This window comes from Mustela lutreola, chromosome 12 (genome assembly GCF_030435805.1).
Source record: "Mustela lutreola isolate mMusLut2 chromosome 12, mMusLut2.pri, whole genome shotgun sequence".
Taxonomy (NCBI): domain Eukaryota; kingdom Metazoa; phylum Chordata; class Mammalia; order Carnivora; family Mustelidae; genus Mustela; species Mustela lutreola.
Window position 1 is genome coordinate 33,936,562 of NC_081301.1, and position 21,138 is coordinate 33,957,699.

Here is a 21,138-nt window from a genome sequence, read left to right on the forward strand (position 1 = left end):
TGAAGCCAAGTCCAAAACTACATGTCTAGGTTTTGAAAAAATGGTAGAGGTGATAGAGTTGGAGAGGAAATTCTTCCATGCTTTTTGGAGTTTTAAGCAAAGCCTTTAGAGGTGAAAATGAAGCCTGGCAGATGATCCAGGTCAGTGTTCTGGGGGTGGCAGAGACCTCCCTGAGAGTATGAGTTACCCCTGAAGCCTAGCCAGAGGAGGTCCCTTCTTGGATGACAGAGATTATAGAACTCATTCAATATGGTGATGAAAACCAAGGAGCATTATATATTCCTGATGTTTCCTGAAGACTGAGCTGTTTTTAATAAAAAGACACTGATACAATTTGTAAAGATAATAGCTCCTGAAGGATTCAATTCTGAAGGGGAGGGGACAGAGCAGCACAGTAACGTTTTGGTTGAGATCCAAAATACATTCTCTGAATTTGCTAACAGCTTAGCTTTCAAGTTTACTAACCCAAACTGGTTAGTAAACTGAAGAGTTTTTGGCGTAACTAAAGCAATTGCATGTAACTAAGAAATGAGGAAAGGTATCACTGAGATTTGTGTAATGAAAGTTTATCCACCATGCTTGTATCAGAGGCAATGTATTTTCTGGTTATTTTTAAGTTAGACTTACCACTGTGTTTTTACTTTTCAATTTGACCTGTTAGTTACAAATATATATGAAGAATCTAATTTGTACAAGGATCAGAAGGATACGAAGATACTCCCATGAAATGTCCTGTTAGGAGGCTACCCTAAGGAAGAGAGAAACCCTCCACTTCCATACTCAGAGCAGAAGAGACGGGGTAGGAGTCACAAGTGGGAACAAAGTGTTATGGGGGTTTAAAGCAGAGTAGGTTAGGACAGGCTGATCCTCGAAACACACAGAGTGTACTACTGAGTTGGGGAAAATCCACATGATAAGAGGAGGCCGGACGAAGTGCTACATTATGATGCCAGTTGAATGAAAATAAAAACTCTAAATATAACAATAATTATTTAATTGTTAAATACTTCTAAAGAGTAGGTATTTCACAAATAGGTATATAAAAGATGAATTAATACATCCAAAGCCATGTAGCTGAGGGCTGATTCCTTGTTATGTAAACTTTTTACTTATGTTGAATTCACTGTTCAACATATCTGGGCTCTTCCTGTGAGCTAGGCACTATGGGAGATAGAAAAGAGCATAAAATGTAGTCCCTGTTCTTGAGTAACTTAAATTCTAGTGGCGATCCAAGATGACAAGTAAAGGCAAGTGTGTGCCATCGCCAGCCTCTGCTCTGCTTTTAAGTCAAGACACCTCCAGCAACTTTGCCTCTGGCAGCTTCTCAGGCTGTCCATCATCCATGGAGTTCTGAAGAACATAGCCTTTTCTGGAAGAAACTCCTTTCTTCAGTGCTTCAGGCCAGTTTTGCGTCTCAAAGTATGTGGACAGGATATCAAACACTGTGAGAAGGGTAAAAAGAAAACATAGTGACCACATGGAGGAAAAAGAACTGGTAAAGGATGAGTGAGGAAAAGGGTGTTCTGGACTATTTCATTCAACAAGTTTTCTGCACTACATGTGGACCCACTTCCCCACAAGGACCTCACCCCACATGGAGAGAGATGGGCCTGTGAACAGACAGTGCTGCGACACTGAGAGGGAAACAGTATAAGGGGAACACAAAGGAGAGCCCCTGACATGGCTGAGAGGGGGAAGGGAGCAGCCAAGATGCCCCTGGACTGAAGAAGGACAAATAGGAATTCACTGTTCAATGACAGGTTGAATCCAGGGCATTTTAGGCCACAGGACAAATTTCAACCATCTTTAACATAGTTGGGATCTAAGAAGAAAATGAAAAATACCTCGGAAAGGCCAGAGTACCTGTCACAAAGTGCATGCAATAAAATCTGAGTGTACCAGTCCCGGTGGCAGGGCAGGGGTGCCTGCTTCAAATGCCATTTATACTTCCACACAATGCAAAGAAGTAGCACCAGCACTAACACACATTAAGTGTGGGCCATGTCAGCAGTACCTTGATTGATGGTCAGTATCTCTGAATGATAGTTTTTCCCATTCTGGTGTCTGACCATGTATTCCTGGATTGGCAAGCGGGCTGTCTTGACAGAATGTTCTCGGGCTTTCTGAAATGTCACCTTCTGTGAATCACAGTTAAATTTTATTTTTCTTTTAAAAATGACAAAGGTATTCTCATTGTAATATGCATAACAAATTGTGAGAAACCCATTTACCACCACTCTAATTTCCATCTGTAATCAGAATTAAATGGTAAGTATATTAAAAATCAGTGGCCTATGGCAAGATGGAAGAAACTTCAGATAATGAAGAGTATTTACTTGTTCCACATAAGAAACGGCTTGTGCAGCAAATATCTCATTTGGGACTCATCTATCCACTAGTTTCCATTTACTACTACTATCAACCAAGAAGGAAGTAAGTCAAGAGAGGCATATATCTGCAGCCACAATCTGCATCCAGAAGTTGAAGCAGTCTAATCAATCAGAGGAGAACACTCCAGGCTCTAATTCAGTAAGACACAATTCTGGATATCTGGAGTTTTCAGCTTATAGCCATTCAGCAGCAGCAAATTAGAGATGAGAGAGGATTCAAGTCAGAAACACCACAAGCAACAAGACAGCATTAAGGTGTGAGAGGACACAGTCCAATTAAAAGGAAGGGCTCTGAAAACTGCAGAAAGGAATCATAAGAACTCACCAAACCCCCCAAATCTGAGGCCATTTAGGATCAGAGTAGAGTAACTAATAACCCTTTAAAGATGTCCCTGAATCGTGAACTGAAGTTCAGATTATATTTGCTATCTTGTAAGTGGCTCTGGAAAGATCTACCTACTTATAATTTCAGGATTGAAGAGAAAGGTTTAGATTATTGGGATAATTAACATCCTTGGGTTTAGAAGGGGCCGCAATAGTTAATTATCCCACTCCAAACATCCATCCAATCTTTGTCTATCCCCTGTGGCCTCCTTCCCAAGTGGGCTCTGTCCTTAAGTGGACAATCCTTTTGACAGGGAGTTCCATGCATCCTGGGGAAACCTATTCCAATTTTCATAGTACAGGTTAAAAGGAAATTCTTGATAGCCAAATTGTGTTCTCCCTGAGCATTCCCCTCATTTGTCCTGGTTCCATCCCCCTGGGGCCACAACAAGCAAGTAAAATGGCTTTTCCACAAGAAGGCGGTTTAGGTTGTCAACAGCAGTGATCACGCCCCTCTGTACCCTTCCAGTAGTCTCAGTTCTGTCGCCTCTCCCTTGACCACGACTTATGTCTTGAGTCTCTTCAATATTCAGGCCAAATGTTTCTGAATTTGTGCTCGCTGCTATCCTTTCCTACAGGGCTGTAACTGTAACTGACTGGCCACTTCGAGCGAGATCTAACCAACTGGAGCAGCAGGTCCTAACACTGGACTAGTTGCTTCTCAGACTCACATGAGACACAATTTCAAGAGAGAACTTCCAAAACGTGTTACGTAATGCAAGTCAGAGAAAATAAACGTACAACTGCTCAAAAGACTTCCTTGAAGGATAACACTCCTTTACCTACAAGGTCTATGATTTTATTTATTTATTTTTTGGTCTATGATTTTTTTTTTTAAAGTCTATTCTTTTACAATCACTTTGAACTGGAGTACAAGAATTCCAAGTTAGTAGGAGACTGTTGGATGCTACCCTGAAGGAGCTCACTGTCCAGTTTCTGTTCTCTGAACATTTAAAGATAAAACGATTCCCCTTGAAGAAATGTGCTCAGCATACTTTCTATAAGGAAGTCAAATTCTCTAGTAATAATCAAAAAATTCTATACCTCTGGCAAATCATTATGCCAATTATTTTTCAATTTAAATATTGCCGGAAAGATAAGACAGTGTGTTGAAACTGCACATCTACTGATCATACATTGCTCACTGACCCGCTAGACTTTGCCTCAAAAAAGGGGATGTCACTCTGCTGTGGGAGACTGCATTTGGCTGTTAGGTCTTTTCAATGTCTTTTAACCTATAACAGCCCCCCTAACTATTTTAGTTTTCATACTGTTGGCTTTTTTGAAAGTGTGGCCCAATTGTCTTGCAGAATGTCTTGCATTCAGAGTGACAAAATAATTTCTCAAATTCTAATATGTATTTCTCATTTAATAGCTGGCATTCTCAGAATTCCACCTCCACCCTGCACCTGTTTTTTAGATTATCACTATTGCGTCATGGAACACTGACCTTTCTAGAATGCATGTAATTCAGTTAAGTATCATCTGTATTAAACATGTGTATATATCTCATATGGATATGAAAAAATATATAAAATACACTTATGTATATGAAAAAAAAATATATATATAATACACCCACAAACACTTGTGTTATCACAGACTGTATCAAGAAGGATACATAAGAAAACAGTGATTGGGGTGCCTGGGTGGCTCAGTCAGTTAAGCGTCTGCCTTCGGCTCAGGTCATGATCTCCGAGTCCTGGAACTGAGTCCTGCATCAGACTCCCTGGCAGGGAGCCTGCTTCTCTCTCTCCCCGACCCCTGTTCATGCTCTATCTCTCTCTCTCAAATAAATAAGTAAAATCTTAATATATATGTATATATATATTAAACAAAATTTAAAAAAAAAAGAAACAGTTGTTGCCTCAAGGCGGGGGGGCATTGCAGGACAAGGATGGGAGGGAGACTTACTCATTGCTATAGTTCTTTTTATACACTTTATTATATAATTATTTATTGTATAGGCAACATGTTAATTAGTAATATAAACTAAAAATTATCTCAGTATGTATATAACAGAAACATATTTCAAAACTCTAATTATTTCAATAAAATTTCAACTGACCAAAAGAAATCTGGACAGTCCTATTGACATTGAGATTATGAGATAAGTCTTATGTCAGGAGAAAAGATGGCCTAAGATGGAGCAAACTCCTTTCTCACAAAGAACAAAATAGTTGGTAAGAATTGTGAGTCAATGCTTTGCTGGTCAAGATCAGAGTTACCCTTGCAGAACTGAAAGAGGAGAGAAGAAAGGTGTTCAACATGGCTATTTACGTAATTACCAAACACTCCCCATTCTGGGTCCCAACAGGACTGTCACATCAGGGGATGGCTAACACTGACAATGACAGGGAGCCTCACAAGTAGAAGGGCCAACCTAGGCAGGATGGGGTCCTTCTTCCTATTCTCTGCGTTTTTAGGCCTTTTGTGTAAGATTACGATAGGGCAGCTGCCTATGAAAGTAAGCCCCGCTTTTCAAAATATAGTTGTTAGGTCTAAAATGTACATTTACCTTCTGAATGCTTTCGTCCACAAGTCCACCAAGGATGTAAACTTTGTTTAGATCAATATCTTCAAGAGCTAATGAAAAAATGAAGGCCATTGAGATCAAATTGGTTTTATAGTTTCTAAATCCAAAGAAAGTAAAAGGAAAGAATTATTAATGATAAAAGTAGAAACTTAATGAAATAGAAAACCAAAAGGTAACAGATTTGCTCATTCTCTGAAAAGACAAAAAAAGGTAGTCGATTCAAATCAATGTTAGGATTCAGAAAGGAGAAAAATTAAAATGACAGAGGAATTTGAAATAATCAGAAAAGAATACTAAGATTAACTTGCTACCAATCAATTTGAAAATTATGTGAAATGGTTGATTTTCTGGAAAAAACAGGTATCTAACATTGATCCAAGAGGCCAAGGAAGGGAGCTAGCTGACTGGAGAATTGGGAAAGATTTCCAGGTAGCTCACAAGGCCCAGCCAAGGCCGGAGACCCTACATCTATCTGTACAGCTGTGCACACACAGCAGCACATACTGAAAGCATAGTAATGTATCCACCCCAAGACGTGTGCAATTAATGTTCATTCTTTTTTTTTTTTTTTTTTTTTTGGATACACTTTGGGTGGCTTTAACAAGTTCTGACACAAGGAATAATCAAACACAGGCCTAAGAACAAAGTGCTACATGAATCCATGCAGTAAAGTACATACCATGTTCTGAGTCAGGAGTCAGGTACACAAGGGTATCCAGAGAAAATAAACTAAAGCAGTCTTCCTCTGTTATGTCTAGCTGAAAAATGTAAATAATCCAATGTAGTGTGAACTAGGTTACGACACAGCCCACACTGCAGCAACTAGTTACCAGGCACCTATTCTTTATTAGGCATCCACAGGACACATGTCTGATGTGCATCCACGGGACACATGTCTGACAATCCGTTCTCAGAAAGTGCTCAGCTGAGGAGGGAAGTAGAAAGGATGACACCCAATCCTACAAAATGAGACAGAGAGTAACAAGAGACCCTAACAGATGTACAGGAAGGCTGCCCCAGGACGACAGATGAGGGAGTGACAATACCAGGGACAGCCTTCTACCAAAGGGAATGCTGGAGCTTGGTTTCTAAAGAGAGGTGAGAATGACTGACACATACAAAAAGGAAGAAGCACTGAAAATGGGGAGAATCACCAAAGAAAGGCATGAAGACGGGAAAGCAAGGGAACTCCGTAGCCCTAAGAGTGGGTCTGTTGGGCTCACAAACAAGAAGCATAAAACACGCAGAGAGAAGAAAAGCTGGAAATGGTTTTATTATAGGACGGACTGTTCAGATGGTAACAGTGACCACAACTAACTGTGCAGGGGTCTGCAGTGTACCTCTCACGCTCCTGCCTCTGCAGACCTCCTTAGGAAAGTTCACGCCACCAGGCCCAGTTATGCCACACAAACACACGAGACATTTTTCATGGCACTTCTTAGGAAGTGATCTGGACTGCTGTCTCTGTTATAATCACTACCTTCATGAGCCCCTAGGGCAAGAGGTAAAAAGTAACTGAGTATTCCCTAAAACTCATCTCGAATCCACGCTCCTACCATGAGGATTTTCTCTTCCCCTACAACTCATGTTCCCAATTCCTGCACTACTATGAAAGGTTTGGCATTTCCCCAAAACATTCCTGGAGTATACAGTCTAGCATATGATACACAAGACACAAAATATAGTCCTAGAGACTGGTAATATTAGCTTGCCAATGCAGTGCAAGGATGAAAGTTCAGAAATTTAAGAACTGATGAGAGGTTCTAAAAGTTTTTAAAATTGCAACAGTGAAAATAATTCACACATTTTTATACCAAAATATGAAACAGTTTAAAAAGTTTACTATTACCACACAACCTACTTCTCAAAGGACACTTCAAGTAATATACCCAATGAAGCTTACCAGGTAACTAGAAAATCCATCATTCATCCTCAAACACTCTTCGTACAGGGGACTGTCAGCTGTGAATCCAGTGAGGTAGATCCAGAATGGCCTGCTAGCTTTTTTATTTGAACCATACAACCTTCGGATCTGTCCAGCCAGTCTACTTAATTCCTTCAAAGAAATTAGGACAGCTTAGATTGGAAACATGCCCACTCTTTCTAAATTCACTATCAACAAACGGAAGTTCACTGAATGCTACTCTAGGAAATCTCATGAATCAGAATGGCCCCTTTTATTCCAGGAGCTAGTATGTGTTATGTGTGTTCATGCAAGTAAAATGCATGCCACACACCTTACAGATCAAAGTGAAGGTAATGATACTAGCCCAGAAATAGTGAGTTAATGGAAAGACTGGGAACTCTCCCTCCTTCTGGACCTGGTGTTATATATCTAATAAGGTATATGGAATTGTGCTTTCAGCTCATTACTAAAATCTTACCATGTGATATTTACTATTCACTTTAAAAGGTTACTATACATTTTTTTATACTCATCAGATAAACTTAGCACCTTCTCTCCAACTCTTGGTGATATACTAGGGTCAGAAGTTTTGTTTTTTTTTTTAAGATTTTATTTATTTATTTGACAGACAGAGATCACAAGTAGGCAGAGAGGCAGGCAAAGAGAGAGAGAGAGAGGAGGAGGAAGCAGGCTCCCCGCAGAGCAGAGAGCCCGATGCGGGGCTCGATCCCAGGACCCTGGGATCATGACCTGAGCCAAAGACAGAGGCCTTAACCCACTGAGCCACCCAGGCGCCCCTAGGGTCAGAAGTTTTAACTTTCCATCCTGATTCAGAGATAAAACCCTAAGGAAAGGTAGTTTCACAGTCTGGCCTAAGGAGAGAAAAAACACTTTGGGTTTGATTTAATCTGATATCTCAATTAATAAAAACAGTACAAAATTCTTTGTTGACCTTTTCAGAAGGCTGGGGTTCCATGTTAGAACCCCAGATCTTCAGTCTTACTGATTCCTCTGAAAAACATGCGAACAGGAGCACATATAATAGAGATGTTGGCAAACAGAAAAATCCATTTTGTGGTGTAAGGCCTAAAATGAAGGCCCACTACCGTATGTTGCCTACACATCTGGTAAAACCAGATGGGCCCTGAAACACCTAGCTGCAAGTTCTTCTCCCAATTCTGCTCCCTTGGATAGGGTCCCCTAGCTAAACAATCCTTTCTATCAAAGGTCCAAACATAGTTCCTACTTATCCCCAAGTACCAGGTTTCGATTCCCTGCTAGCCCACAGAGTTATTCCCAGCAAATCAATCACATCTTCCTGTAGGAACCAAGGGGATACTCCACCCTCACAACACTACAAAGCCTGCCTTCCACAGCCCCTGGTTTTCATTCTGTTCCCAAGTGGAACCCCACATGGCCCTGCCTAGCATGCAGTGTCATCCCCCCTGCGCTGAGTACAAGTGACTAATAAACCGCTATCACTCTTACCTGTCCAATGTCAAGTGTGTATTCTTCAGCCATCCCTAGAACCCTAGGGTGAATCCCTCCTTCACAATAGGGTGAATGGAAAATGATTAAAACACATATGTTGCAGGAAAGTGTCCCACCAGGTCATCTCCTCCCCACATGCAACCAGGCAAGTATTCCTTTTCCCAGCAGAAAGCCAGATTTCATCTCTGGAGGACTGAACATGAAAAGACCCCAACTAGACTGTGGATACCATAAACACAGAGGCATGGGTGTGGGGCTCAAAAGAGAAGATAAGATAAAACTTTGCAAACTAAACCAGAGGATTTCTATTCTCTTCCTGATTCTTAACAACAGCCATCTTGGAACAGAGTAGCCATGTGTCAAAAAACCAAACTCTTTTTGCTGGTTTGCTATGAAATTACAGAGGCTGGAACTGGTCATACTCTTTGTCAAAGCTGCTCTCTTCTGGACTTCACTCATGTAAGCAGGAATTTGAAGCTTAATGGATATCCTACCTTCTTAGACATGTGGTGGGTCATACTCAGATCAATACAGAGTCTTGGTCCTGAGTGTTTGGCTTCCAAAAGTCTCTCCTTGGTTAAGGATCTCAGAAAACGTTTGCTGTGTTGGGGGCAGATGCCTAGAATAGAAATATCAGAAAGAAATAAAAGTGGGGCAGGGTGCTTGGGTGGCTCAGTTGGTTAAGCGACTGCCTTTGGCTTGGGTCATGATCCTGGAGTCCCGGGATCAAATCCCACATCACGCTCCCTGCTTGGCAGGGAGTCAGCCTCTCCCTCTGAGCCTCTCCCTTCTCATGCTCTCGCTTGCTCTCTTTCTCATTCTCACTCTCTCTCAAATAAATAAATAAAATCTTTAAAAAAAAAAGAAGAAATAAAAGTGGGAAAACAGGAATATATTCAGTAAGAAACAAATCTTCCCAGCCAAGTGAATACTTTTTGTATATTAAGAGAAGCTTGAAACTCATGCAAGGTATTCATTTGGGGACAGCAGAGTGGTATGGAGTGTGGGCTCTGGAGCACGCTCCTGGGTCTAAATCAGAGTTCAGCCCATTCAATTATTACTATATGATCTTGGGCATGTTATTCAATTTCTGAGCCTCAGTTTCTTTACCTACAAAATGGGGATAATAAAAGCACCTATCCCTTAGGGTAATGCATGCAAAATTCTTAGCAATGAACCTAGCATGTAACACTGAATAAACGTTAGCTGCTAATTTTATCACTCCTTCTACTCCTGAGCTTATAAACACACATGTGCACTAGCTATGCAAAAGGCAGCCTTAAATTTTGCTTTCGTTGATACTTTGATTTCCAATAAAATAGAACAATAGATTCTACCTCTAAGATGTTTGTTTTTACTTAAAACCACAATTCCTACTGTCCTAGGAACACGCAGATACCAGTCTGCTAAGAAAGAAATGATTATGCCAGCAATCTGATTTATTGTTACCTGAATTTTCTATACGATTGGCCTTTCTTCTTTCTTTTTCTTGCTTTCTTTTGCTCTTCTTTGCTGCAACTATCTTTTCCCAGTGTCTCTGTTTTCTTTGGACATTTTTCTTATGTTATCCAGAAAACAAAATTGAGAACTTTGTAAGCACCAAAATGGAAAATGAATATTCGAAAGTTATTTATTTTTTTAAATCAGATTTAAAGTTAGGAGAGAAAAAGGAGGTTAGTGTCAAAAAAAGAAAAAAAAAAATAGACTGGATTATGTTCAGAGAAAGCGGAGACCCAAGAAAGAGATATGATGTGCCCAAAGTAAATGTATCAAAAATTCCTCTTGAACTTGATTTACTCTTCTTAGGACTCAAGTGGAACTGAAACCTTAAACCAGTTAGTGGGAAATTCATCCAATTTTGGAACATACCAAACTCATTCCTAGCCTTTTTGTTACTAGGACCTACCCTTATACAGGGGTCTCTGGGACAAAGCATGATCCCAGAGCCCAGGGCCAGGCTACACTTACTGAACACCACACTGTACCGCCTGTGGGCAGCATATCTCCCTCCCGATGCTCGCATTCCACATCGATCTGTAGAAGCCGGAAGCTTTCAGAGATGCTATCTTCGCCTGTGTCCTCTAGGATGACTTCTTGCTCCTGCAGCACGTGTGAGTCTGTTTTCTGAGCACTCCCTTCCAACTTCCAGTCCATGTGTTTGTCTTCTGTCCCTTTCACCCAGGTCAGAGAAAGGCACAATGATGGGAGATGTTACATTACTTCCCTTACAGAGGTATTTCCCTATGTGCAAATGTCAAATAGTATTACTGTGTTGCTGAAAAGTGTGGAAAGTATTTATACAGATTTACTGAATGGAGAAAAGTATCCGTGTCTTCCAGAGAAATAGGTCAGCAAAGAAATGTTTCAGTACTAAGGAAGCTAAATCCACTTCTCGGACAAACGCAGTTCCTGACAACTCTAAGCACTCACCAATTATTCACTGCTGCAGAGACCCAGGTAATTAAGTCATTTATTCTGCTCTTCAAAATGTATGTGTTTGGGTCATTAAGCGTCTGCTTTCAGCTCAGGTCATCAAGCCCCATGTCGGGCTCCCTGTTCTGTGGGAAGCCTGCTTCTCCCTCTCCCACTTCCCCTGCTTGTGTTTCCTCTTTCACTGTATCTCTCTGTGTCAAATAAATAAAATATTAAAAAAATTTTTTTAGACGCATTCAATATTGAGGGTAGGGCAGAAATGACAAAAGCCATCTCCTCCATTATGTTTCCGTTTCTACTCAAAACTATTCATCTAGCAAACATTTACTGAGCACGTACTATATGCAGTCCAATACTAGAAATATCCTAGAATAAGAGCTAGCCAAAAACTATGGTAAAGAGTTACCCAAAATCAACCAAGAATTCTTCCAGGTTGCTGGTGATGTTTCACAATTTGTTTTTCCAAACGATGTATTCCCTATCCCAACTCAGTTAAGTATCCCTGTAGCTGAAAGCCACAGTCACCTTGAGAATATTAATATCCACCAGAAATGCTAAAATGGGAAAATATGGAGAACCACTGCTATGGCACACTTAAGCAATGCCATAATTTCAAAGTGCTGTTCAAAGTCCCTGGGAAGGTTGTGAGTATAAAATGCTCTAGTCTATAGCTAAGTGTCACAAAGAACATTCTGTCCTTTTCTTCTGGCTGCTCCTCTGAGTTCAGTGTGCTACCACCATCTTTGGAAAACTCTATATTTGCAAAAGCAAATCTGTGTAATACGATCCATGCATATAAAAAAAAGACCTAGTTATAATGCAAAGTAATGATCCTTGCTCCAACCCTTCCCATCTCTAGTGGCAACCTGTTAACCAGATGTTTTTAGTTCATTTGGTAATTGACTCCTTAACCTGAAATCATATACTTTCTGTTACTGCGTGAATCATCAACTTTGAATTTTATCAACTCCCTATGAAACACTAGAATTCAAAGCACCTCTTATTTTTTATTTTTCTGTTAGTTACACTGACTTTTAAAATGTTTTTGAGGTATAATTTACATATAGTAAAATGCAAAGATTCTCAGGGTATAACTCAGTAATGTGTGTGGTGGGGGGGGGGAATATACCAGTTTGATGAATTTTTGACAAAAACTTAGGGCCTGTCTTACTCACACCCTCACAAAATATGGAACATTTCCATCACTCTAAAAAGTTCCTTGCCTTCTGCACTTTCCAAGTCAAACTCCATTCCATTCCCACAACCAGTTTTTTCTATAACCATAGATTAACTGTACCTATTATAAAACATACAAATTGGGGCGCCTGGGTGGCTCAGTGGGTTAAGCCGCTGCCTTCGGCTCAGGTCATGATCTCAGAGTCCTGGGATTGAGTCCCGCATCGGGCTCTCTGCTCAGCGGAGAGCCTGCTTCCCTCTCTCTCTCTCTGCCTGCCTCTCCATCTACTTGTGATTTCTCTCTGTCAAATAAATAAATAAAATCTTTAAAAAAAAAAAACATACAATTTGATTCAACCAGTGATGTTGACATTTTCCCCCTCAACATGTTTTGAGATTCATACATGTTGCTTCATATATTAGTAAGTTTATTGCTTTTAATTACGGAGCAGAATTCCACTGTATGACTGTATCACAATTTATTTATTCTCCTGTTGATGGAGATTGGAGATTTTTCCAATTTGGGAACTACTATGAATAAAGCTGCTATAAACATTCTCTTACAAGTGTTTTTGTGGATGTATGTTCTCGTATCCGTTGGTTAAGTAGGTAAAGTTGATGGGGCATAGGATAGTTGCCTATTTAACTCATAAAAGACTGCCATCAGTTTCCCAAGGTAACTGCACCATTTCACAGTGCTGTCAGCAACGGAGACTTCCAGATGCTCTGCAACATCACACATTTGCTGTTGTTAGAGTTCTTAATACATGCCATTCTTGTGCAGTAGAACCTAGTTGTGTTTCAATTTGCATTATTTTGATAATGATATTGAGCACTTTTTCAGGCAATTTATTGGCCATTCATTTGTTAAGATTTCTGACCAAGTCTTTTGCTTAATTTTAAGTCATCTTTTTATTAATGAGCTGTGGAAGTTTAACATATTTCTAGATCCAAGTCCTTTATCAGACATGTGTATTGAGAATATTTTCTCCCAGTCTGTGGCTTATTTATTTTCTTCCTTTTTTCTGTCTATTTAGTTTCTTAACATTGCTTTTTGTTGAGCAGAAATTTTAAATTTTAATCAAGTCTAAGTTATCATTCTCTTCTTTTACAGTTAATGCTTTCTGTGTCCTCCAAGAAATCTTTCCCTACCCTAAAAGCACAGAGATATTCTATGTTCCTTTCTAGAACCTTTATAATTTTGGCTTTTACATTTAGGCCTATAGTCCACCTTAAATTCATTTCTCTCAAGGGTAACAGTCTTGTCCTGCCTATTGTCCAGTGCCTGAAAACAGTTTCTTCATATAATCTGTCCAATTCTACACCTCTTTTTAATCCTAGGAAGGTAAGTCCAATATCTATCTCTGGTGTGACAACTATTAGGAGACATCTTTACCATGTTTAAGAACATCTTTAAACTACTACTTCTTGTTCAACAATCTCAAGGTTAGGCTCTGAACATAAACACCCTTATCTTTCCCTCTATCTCTCTTCTTCCTTCAATATTTCAATTTCGGCAAGCTGAAGCTTTAATTTACATGTTCAAAACAGAGTCTACCTTGTGTCATCAAAACTAATCCTTTTGGGCTTTGTCTATCCCCTTGGTTGTTTCTAAAATTTGTAAACCAATAAACTGCATTTATATTAACTGTATAAATGTTACTCACTACAGGGCCGAGCAGTATCTGAGGATTATATTGTGGTTTTTGGTATTTATCTTATTTGAGAGCGGGCGAGCATGTGCACACACATGTGCACAGGGAGGAAGGCAGAGGGACAGTAAGAGGAAAAGATTCTTCAATGACCGAGGAACTTGGCCTCAGGACCTTGAGATCACGACCTGAGCTGAAACCAAGAGTTGGACACTTAACCGATAGCCACCCAGGTGCCCGGTTCTCTAATGTTTTGACCGATGTTCATAGCAAACATTTTTAGTGTTGAGCTCGTACTGTTTTTTTGTACTCCATCAAATTTTCAAAATCAGGCCAAATTTTAGTTTCGTTTTTCATTTAGACATAACAGGCTGTTGTAGTAGAAACAACAGTCTTAGGATTTAGCCTTCTCAGCTTTCTACCTCTAAGTAGTAGGATAATAGCCTAAACTATTAACTCTTTGTCACAGATTCTACTAGATTGGATATTACTACATCCCAGGACTATTGCAAGAACTAGACATAGGTCATTTACCTGACATGGAACAACTGCTCATGAAATACAGATTGTTCAAACCCCTCCAGTGTTGTTTTTTTTTTTTTTTAGTTTTTCTAAAAAGGTAAGCTGCTGAGCAGTTTTGGGTATTTATCACACATCATGTAAACAACATATGACCCCCAGATATATTTCTGAAGAGAGCCAAGTAAATTTCATTCTAGATTTTCAAAGTTACAGATTAGAAATTGTGTTCATTTTCTTATATAAGCTAAAGTTTTCTTTTGCTCAGAAATGCTTTAATACTCAGTACAAATTTTAATATATTTATTTATACCATTGACTGTATCACTATGAACTTATGGCATACATGAAATTTAGCAGTGTGTATTATTTCTAGAGAAATGAGGAAAATACAAAGTTATTCTTAGACATTTCTGAAGTGCTGTGCTATTCACATATGAACAGTGATGTTGACTATAAATACTTTTTTAAAAGAAAAGACAGTGAGACCTGTTATAGTTATGACCATTCCTTTAGGTGACTGACCAAATCTTACTGTGCCAACCATCAGTCATCTGCATTTTTCTAAATTTAGGCATTCAGAAAAAGAACAAATGAAAACTTTAAGATAAATTGGCCCAATACCTAACAGCCTCATTTTGTTAGGGTAAGAAAACACACCAATTTGTTAAATGAATGCCAGTTTGTTAACAGGCATGTGCTTTCCCTCCTCTGAACTCAGTAGCATTTTTATATTCTGTTTGTCCATTCATTCAGTCAATAAATATTCATTGAGCTCCTCCTCTTTGTCAGACCCTTTTGGGGAATGACTGGGAAGTCTCATTGGAGAAGTCTGGCTTGGGAGGAGAAGAGAGCTAGGGTTGGAATAGCTGGAGGGGCTGTAGAGTTTTCCACTGTTGTTTAGAAAACTAGAAGGTCTGTGCTCATGTCTTCTCTTCCACCAAACTGAATTCCTTTGCAGGAGGGACTGTGAACACTGTGAACACTGTAACTGCTCACAATACAGAACTTGCAAATAGGAGTGTTTAATAAATGTTTGTTGAACTAAACTGAATTTTACCACTACCACCCCCATTCCTTTCTTCCTAGTTCCCTCACTGTATCTCCTCTCTCCAAGTCCCTATAGTCCCTGAGGGTGTTTTTTAGAAACCCAGGGTACAGCAATATTGAAAATCAAGTGAAGGATATTCCAACCACTACCAGAAGAGTCTACAATATAGCAGATTGGGCAGGGATCACACCTTTTTCATCTCCGAATTGTCAGAGGCCAGCACAAGGGCTGACATGAAACAGAAGCTCAGTAAATATTGAATAGCAGCTTGCCATCTACTGATCCTCAGAAAGCAACCATGAAATGAGGCATCACAGAGGAACAAATGTTTTTAATCAGTGTGAGACATTATCTATGGCCAGATTTAGCATTTCTTCATTAAAAAGTGTTTTCTGGGCACTCCTTAATGGATCTTGGTTAAGTATCTAACTCTTGATTTCAGCTCAGGTCATGATCTTAGGGTCCTGGGACTGAGCCCTGGCTTCTCTCCCTCTGCCCATTCCCCCCTGCTTGAATGTGTGTACTCTCTCTCTCAAACACATAAATAAATCTTAAAGAAAAAATAATATTTTCTGAGCCTCTGTTACAGGTCCAGTACTGAGTACTAGGGTTAGTCAATTAATTACTAATCATATACAAACAGTTACTAAGCACCCCATATAATAGTACATGCTGAGGATTATAGACTGATGTTCACCCTGCCTTCACAGGGCTTCAATTATTGGACTCAGCCTTGCACGACAGCTGGTCTGCCTGTTTTCCCACTACATCATAAGCCCTTCCAGGGAAGAGAAGAAAAAGAATTCAGGTGCCCAATCCCAATACCCTGTACTGAGCCCTGCAGAATAAAAGCATCTTAAATGTTTGATAATTATGTTACCCTTCTACTCAGAACTATGCAGTATTCTCCATTTCACTTACAGCACATAACTGAAATCCTTACAATTCTATACTGATCATTAAGCTCTACCTCCCCCATCAAGTGTCCTCTGCACTTTCTGGTTTACTCGCTGCTCCTAACATACCAAGGATATTCCCACTTCGGGTCTTTGCCCTTCCTGTCATTTCTACCTCCAATGCTCTTCCCCCAAATAATTATATGACTACCTGTCTCATTCTATTCTGATTTTCACTATCTAACATGGCACATGTTTACTTTTTATCTAAACTTCCCCATTCCTATATTCCTATATCCCACCTGGTTAAATGCAGGTGTTCTGCCTGCTTTGTACACTACCCTAAATGCCTAGAAAAGGGCTTGGTACATAACAGAGGCTCAATAAATACTTCCTAACCTAATCAGTTCTCCACCCCTCCCCGCCCCCACTTCTGAGTTGACAGGGGCCTCAGATGTTTTCTAACCCAAATCCCACCTGATGAGCATATCCTTGGGCGCTAAGTGATGGGCCTCTTTTGCACGCTTCTCTCGTTTTCTAAAATTTAGTCCAGCGAAGCCAGCTCCAGTCCTCTGGTACCTTCAGCACTAGAACACCCAGACCCCCGGCCCGAGGGTACCCCTCCTGTGAGCCCCGCCTGGCCCACAGGCTGCTAGTGTGAGGAGAGGCAGCAAGGCAAAGCACCAAGAAGGCGGAGGACACGAGGCGACAAGACGGTTGAGGGCCACTTCCCGGCGTCTGCCCCGCCCACGAACGATACCGCAGTCCCAAGCCAGACCCCTCCAGCCCCAGGCCGGTCCCACAACGAGCCCCGAGCGTACCTGAACCCCTCAACTCACACAGACTCAGCGGCGCACATCAGGCCGCGCCTCCGGCACAACTTCCGGTTCCTGCCCCCTTTCCGAACGGCATTCTGGGAGTTGTAGTTCTTAGCCTGGCATCCCGGCGAGCAGGGGCCATTGGAAGGCTTTGCCGTCCACGCCACCCACGCTGGTACTAGGGAGTTGCGTACTGCCCAGGTATTGCCTCGCGGGTCTGAGCCTGTTTCCCCTGTTGTCAGATGGGGGTTACAATCGCAGCCGCTCGCCGACCTCACAGGGCTGTGGCAGGTAACCGGGGGCTTTGATGGCTGTCAGGGGCTGGACGTTGTGAAACTGGACCAGTCTCGAACCACCCCTCATCTCACGGGCTGGGCGCTTTGCCCTCCCCTGGGCTCCCCTATAAGCAGCAGAGCCCACGAGCCGACATAGCCTTCCCTGAGCACACAGCTGCCCTCACCACCACCTGGCTGTCCAAGCAGACAACAGGGGCTTCTGGGCTTGGACCTTTAATGAATGAGTCTAACCTCTGACCATTTCCCTTTATCCAACTCATCTTACAGATCCACGGAGAAAGCGGGGCTCAAAGACCTGAGGAGACTTGTCCAAGCTTTGGCCTGATAAAATCAGCCACTCTCCACTCTTCCATTTATTCCTGCAATCCTAGGGGTCTCACACTTTCAGACAGACTCTAGCATGAATGAACCGGAAATACCTCCAGCCCAAGAAACCATAGCCCGGTTGGATCTCTGCTTGACCCCACACTGTTTCCCTCTCTGGACTCTTTCTTTGAACAGTGCCTGCAGCACCCCGACCCTGCCCTAATCCTTCAGTCCCATTCTATATCCGCTACTGGAACAATTTTTAAATGCTAAAAGTAAACATTCTTCGTCTCTCAGAGGGCTTTTCCTAAAATGCAGTGCCACCCTCTCTTCTCAGCTCAGAAGCTGGTCCTGGCTTCCCACTCAGCAGGGTTCGCAAAGTGGCTCAAACCGTCTTCAGTGGCTCCCACCACACCTACCAGTCCCTGCACTTTGCACTCAAACTGGGTACCTTTCCTCTCGCCCAGCCACTGCTCTTTTGCCTCTTCACCTTTGAATGAGCTCATAGCCATCCCCCTAGAAAAGTCCTGAGAACTGGTCTCACTGCTCCTTCCACCTGCTCCTACCCTGCACTCCCATTCCCCAACTCCCACAACGCAGCGGACATCCGTTTGCCAGATGATTATGTGTCTCCCCTATTCCAAACCCTAGTGGTGTCTCCCATTGTACTTGAATATAAATTCTAACCTTCCCAAGGCCTTCCTGGCCTGGCTCCTGGCTGCCCCACCAACCTCAGCTATCACTCTGCCTCTGGCTTGCTGTGTTCCAGTTACACCTGTCTTCTTGAATTGCTTGAAATATACCAAAAACCTTTGCAGATACTTTTGCCTTTCCTCTCACTTTTTCCATGACTGGGTCCTTCTTATCCTTAAGGCTTCAGCTTAAACCTTTGCTCTTCAGAGAGGCCTTTACTGATCACCCAGGTAAGATTATCTCATCCCATCCCCATCTTGGCACTCTTCATTTCTTTCTATCACCTATCAGTCAGTCATCTTTTCTCTGTGTCTTTCCTACTAATTTTAAGTTCCTGAGGAAACATCTGTTATGTTGATGATTTGACTCCCAGTGTCACTGCACAGTAAAGATTTGTTAACAGAATCAGCAAACGAGTGATTTTTTTTTCTCCTTTCTTAACACATCCAAAACTTACCTTCCTATCTACCAAATCCGGGACAGGATGCTCAGTAGCTACTCAATAAATACTTCTTGACATAGTTCTAATTAATGCTGCCTCCTACAGCATTAGGATCCTTCCATGATCACTACTCTGTCCCCCACTCCAAAATAAGTTCTCTCCTTTGAGTTCTCAGACCACCTTATCTGTCCTCTTTGGCCACCCTGAGCAGACAATGCCTTATACTGTAGGTCTATCTCTACATGTCATCTTATCTCTTAGACCAGGAGCTCTTGAAGACAGGATTCTTACCCAATTATCTACACCCAGAATCTTGCATCAGGCATCACCTGTAATGGGTGTAACAAATGCTGTATAAAGAAAGGAATCAGTGAATGTGATGGTGAGTGGGAAAAGGATGGCGAAGTGTAAATGTCTGCTAATTTCTTAGTCATGGATCAATGGACTCTTGCATTGCATCTCATTCTGGCCATTTCATGTAGGAGGCTGTGTATCTCAAAGAAAGTGCTGAACGGGACCACCCCCCACACTACCCTCTCCTTGTAGCTTCTCAACAATGAGGGATTTCCTGGAACTTCTGGAACTTAGTACTCCTTATGGGAACTGCAGAGTAAACTCCTAACTCCATACAGTAGCAGCCCAAGAAAGTTAATGGATTTGAAGGGGGAGGGAGCAAGGAAAGACAGAAATAAACATTTGAGTGCCTGTGCCAGAGGCTTCACAGTCTTCTTCCTGCCTTTGTGATTATTTTTTACAATAATGCTGAATGTGTATCACATAGCAATCTCTAGTTTAGGGTGTTGTTCCATTGATAACAAAATGTATTCAAGGTATTTAAGGTATGGCACACTGGAGGCCCTCACTAAATGAGGCTAGTAATAATTCCTTTTGTCAGTTGGGGAAACTGAGGCCCAGAGCAGTACCTATAAGAACACGGCTAGGATTCAATCCCTGGTTGAGCTGAAGTCCTGAGCTCCTTCCTTTAACTTGCAAACCTAAAGATTATGCAGCTCTTCACAGAGCTTTCTTCTGATAAGAGTGTTCAAGTCCTGTTTAACATCATATAATGTTTATTATTTTGGTGTCCTATGGTTCCTACTTTTCATGGCCACAAAAACACTTCAAATCTATGTTTGAGAGCCTTATTTAAATGTTATTCAAACTGGTTAACTGATTAGTTAACAAGTAACTGGTAACAAGGAGGAAGAGAATATCTTCTCTTCTCCCCAAAATTGCTTTCCTCTGATTGCCAAGATCTTAGGTACCTAACACTCTTCATTCTGCCCCCCCCCAATGCTTCTGGGTAAAGGAGAGGAATTAGGGGGACCCCCGTGCAGACCCACAGCTGATCAGGAGTACCAGAGGGACAAAAGGACCCTTTGAATGGGCTCTAGTAGCCACAGGTGAACATCTAAGCCAGCTTTGGCCTGGACAGAGAAGCCAAAGGAAAAAGACATCCCATGGGTATCTTGAAATCAGTTTTCCTGGAGTCTGAAAATGAAATGTAGGAAATGGTTTCACCCTAAGAGAGGCATCCATGGAGTCTGGGGGTTATTTCTGACTTTTACCGAGTATTCACTAGATTGCTAGATTTCTACGCTGCAAAGCAGGAGTTCTTAATACGTAAAGAGAAAACCAAAGCACAGTGGGGTTAAGTAGCTTGTCCAATGTCCCACTAAGATTAAGTGGGATTAACTGGCTCAACTGGGATCAGTGAGAAAGGTACTAACTTTATTTCTTTTGCTTGAATATTACTCTTTAAAAAAGGCAAATCTAACTCAGGGTTTTCATGTTTGCCGTTTTAGATGTTTACAACAGAAAAAGGGTGCGGTATTTAAGTGTGCGGTCAATTTCTGAGGAAGCCCAGAGCACACACTGGTGGGTGGGGGTCACCAGGCAACTAAGGGACTTACTGCCACCTAGTGGCAACCTGTGCCTGTCCTAGCGAGGCGGCCAAGAATACCGGGCCTGCGGTGGCGCAGGTCCGTGCTACAAACCAAACCTTATGAAGGTGGAATCCATCAAATACATGTATTCACTCCTATTTGTGAAGGTTATTGTCAAATCAATGTGATCTGAGCAGTCAAGACCATTTTTCAGTGACTACACCCCCAACCTTCCTCCCTCATCCCTTAGGAGAATTTGTGAG

At 41.5% G+C, this 21,138-nt stretch overlaps 2 protein-coding genes across 8 annotated transcripts in view; one reads left to right on the forward strand and one right to left on the reverse strand.

Moving 5' to 3' along the window:
* The window catches only part of EXOSC3 (exosome component 3), a 30,419-nt gene extending 26,889 nt beyond the window's left edge, over positions 1–3,530 (forward strand). The window contains exon 5 of the mRNA XM_059141344.1: positions 3,353–3,530. Coding sequence (XP_058997327.1) covers positions 3,353–3,428 — 76 coding nt within the window. The 3' untranslated portion in view covers positions 3,429–3,530. The remainder of the gene's footprint in view (positions 1–3,352) is intronic.
* TRMT10B (tRNA methyltransferase 10B) lies at positions 542–17,328 on the reverse strand. Of its 7 annotated transcripts, none has more exons than XM_059141321.1 (10): positions 17,256–17,327; positions 11,138–11,331; positions 10,676–10,878; positions 10,157–10,265; positions 9,202–9,326; positions 7,214–7,366; positions 5,990–6,068; positions 5,293–5,360; positions 2,015–2,138; positions 542–1,442 (listed from the first exon to the last, which is right to left on the reverse strand). In XM_059141321.1, exons 3-10 carry the CDS (start codon positions 10,859–10,861, stop codon positions 1,288–1,290), a joined length of 999 nt encoding a protein of 332 aa, XP_058997304.1. In that variant the 5' UTR covers positions 10,862–10,878; positions 11,138–11,331; positions 17,256–17,327; the 3' UTR covers positions 542–1,287. The 7 variants fall into 7 exon arrangements, with proteins under 7 accessions (XP_058997304.1, XP_058997307.1, XP_058997303.1 ...); XM_059141324.1 differs by lacking the exon at positions 17,256–17,327 and adding an exon at positions 16,912–17,244 and having other exon boundaries at positions 10,676–10,872; XM_059141320.1 differs by lacking the exon at positions 17,256–17,327 and adding an exon at positions 16,912–17,244.
* Between the last annotated feature and the right edge of the window lie 3,810 nt (positions 17,329–21,138).

What these genes read in the sequence shown, in the direction of transcription:
- TRMT10B (XM_059141322.1), bottom strand. Translation starts at nt 10,861, where the DNA reads ATGGACTGGAAGTTGGAAGGGAGTGCTCAGAAAACAGACTCACACGTG. An exon ending in GCGGTACAGTGTGGTGTTCA is followed by an intron (nt 10,266 to 10,675) that starts GTAAGTGTAGCC and finishes GGATAACATAAG; the next exon opens with AAAAATGTCCAAAGAAAACA. An exon ending in TGGACGAAAGCATTCAGAAG is followed by an intron (nt 2,139 to 5,292) that starts GTAAATGTACAT and finishes TGTGATTCACAG; the next exon opens with AAGGTGACATTTCAGAAAGC.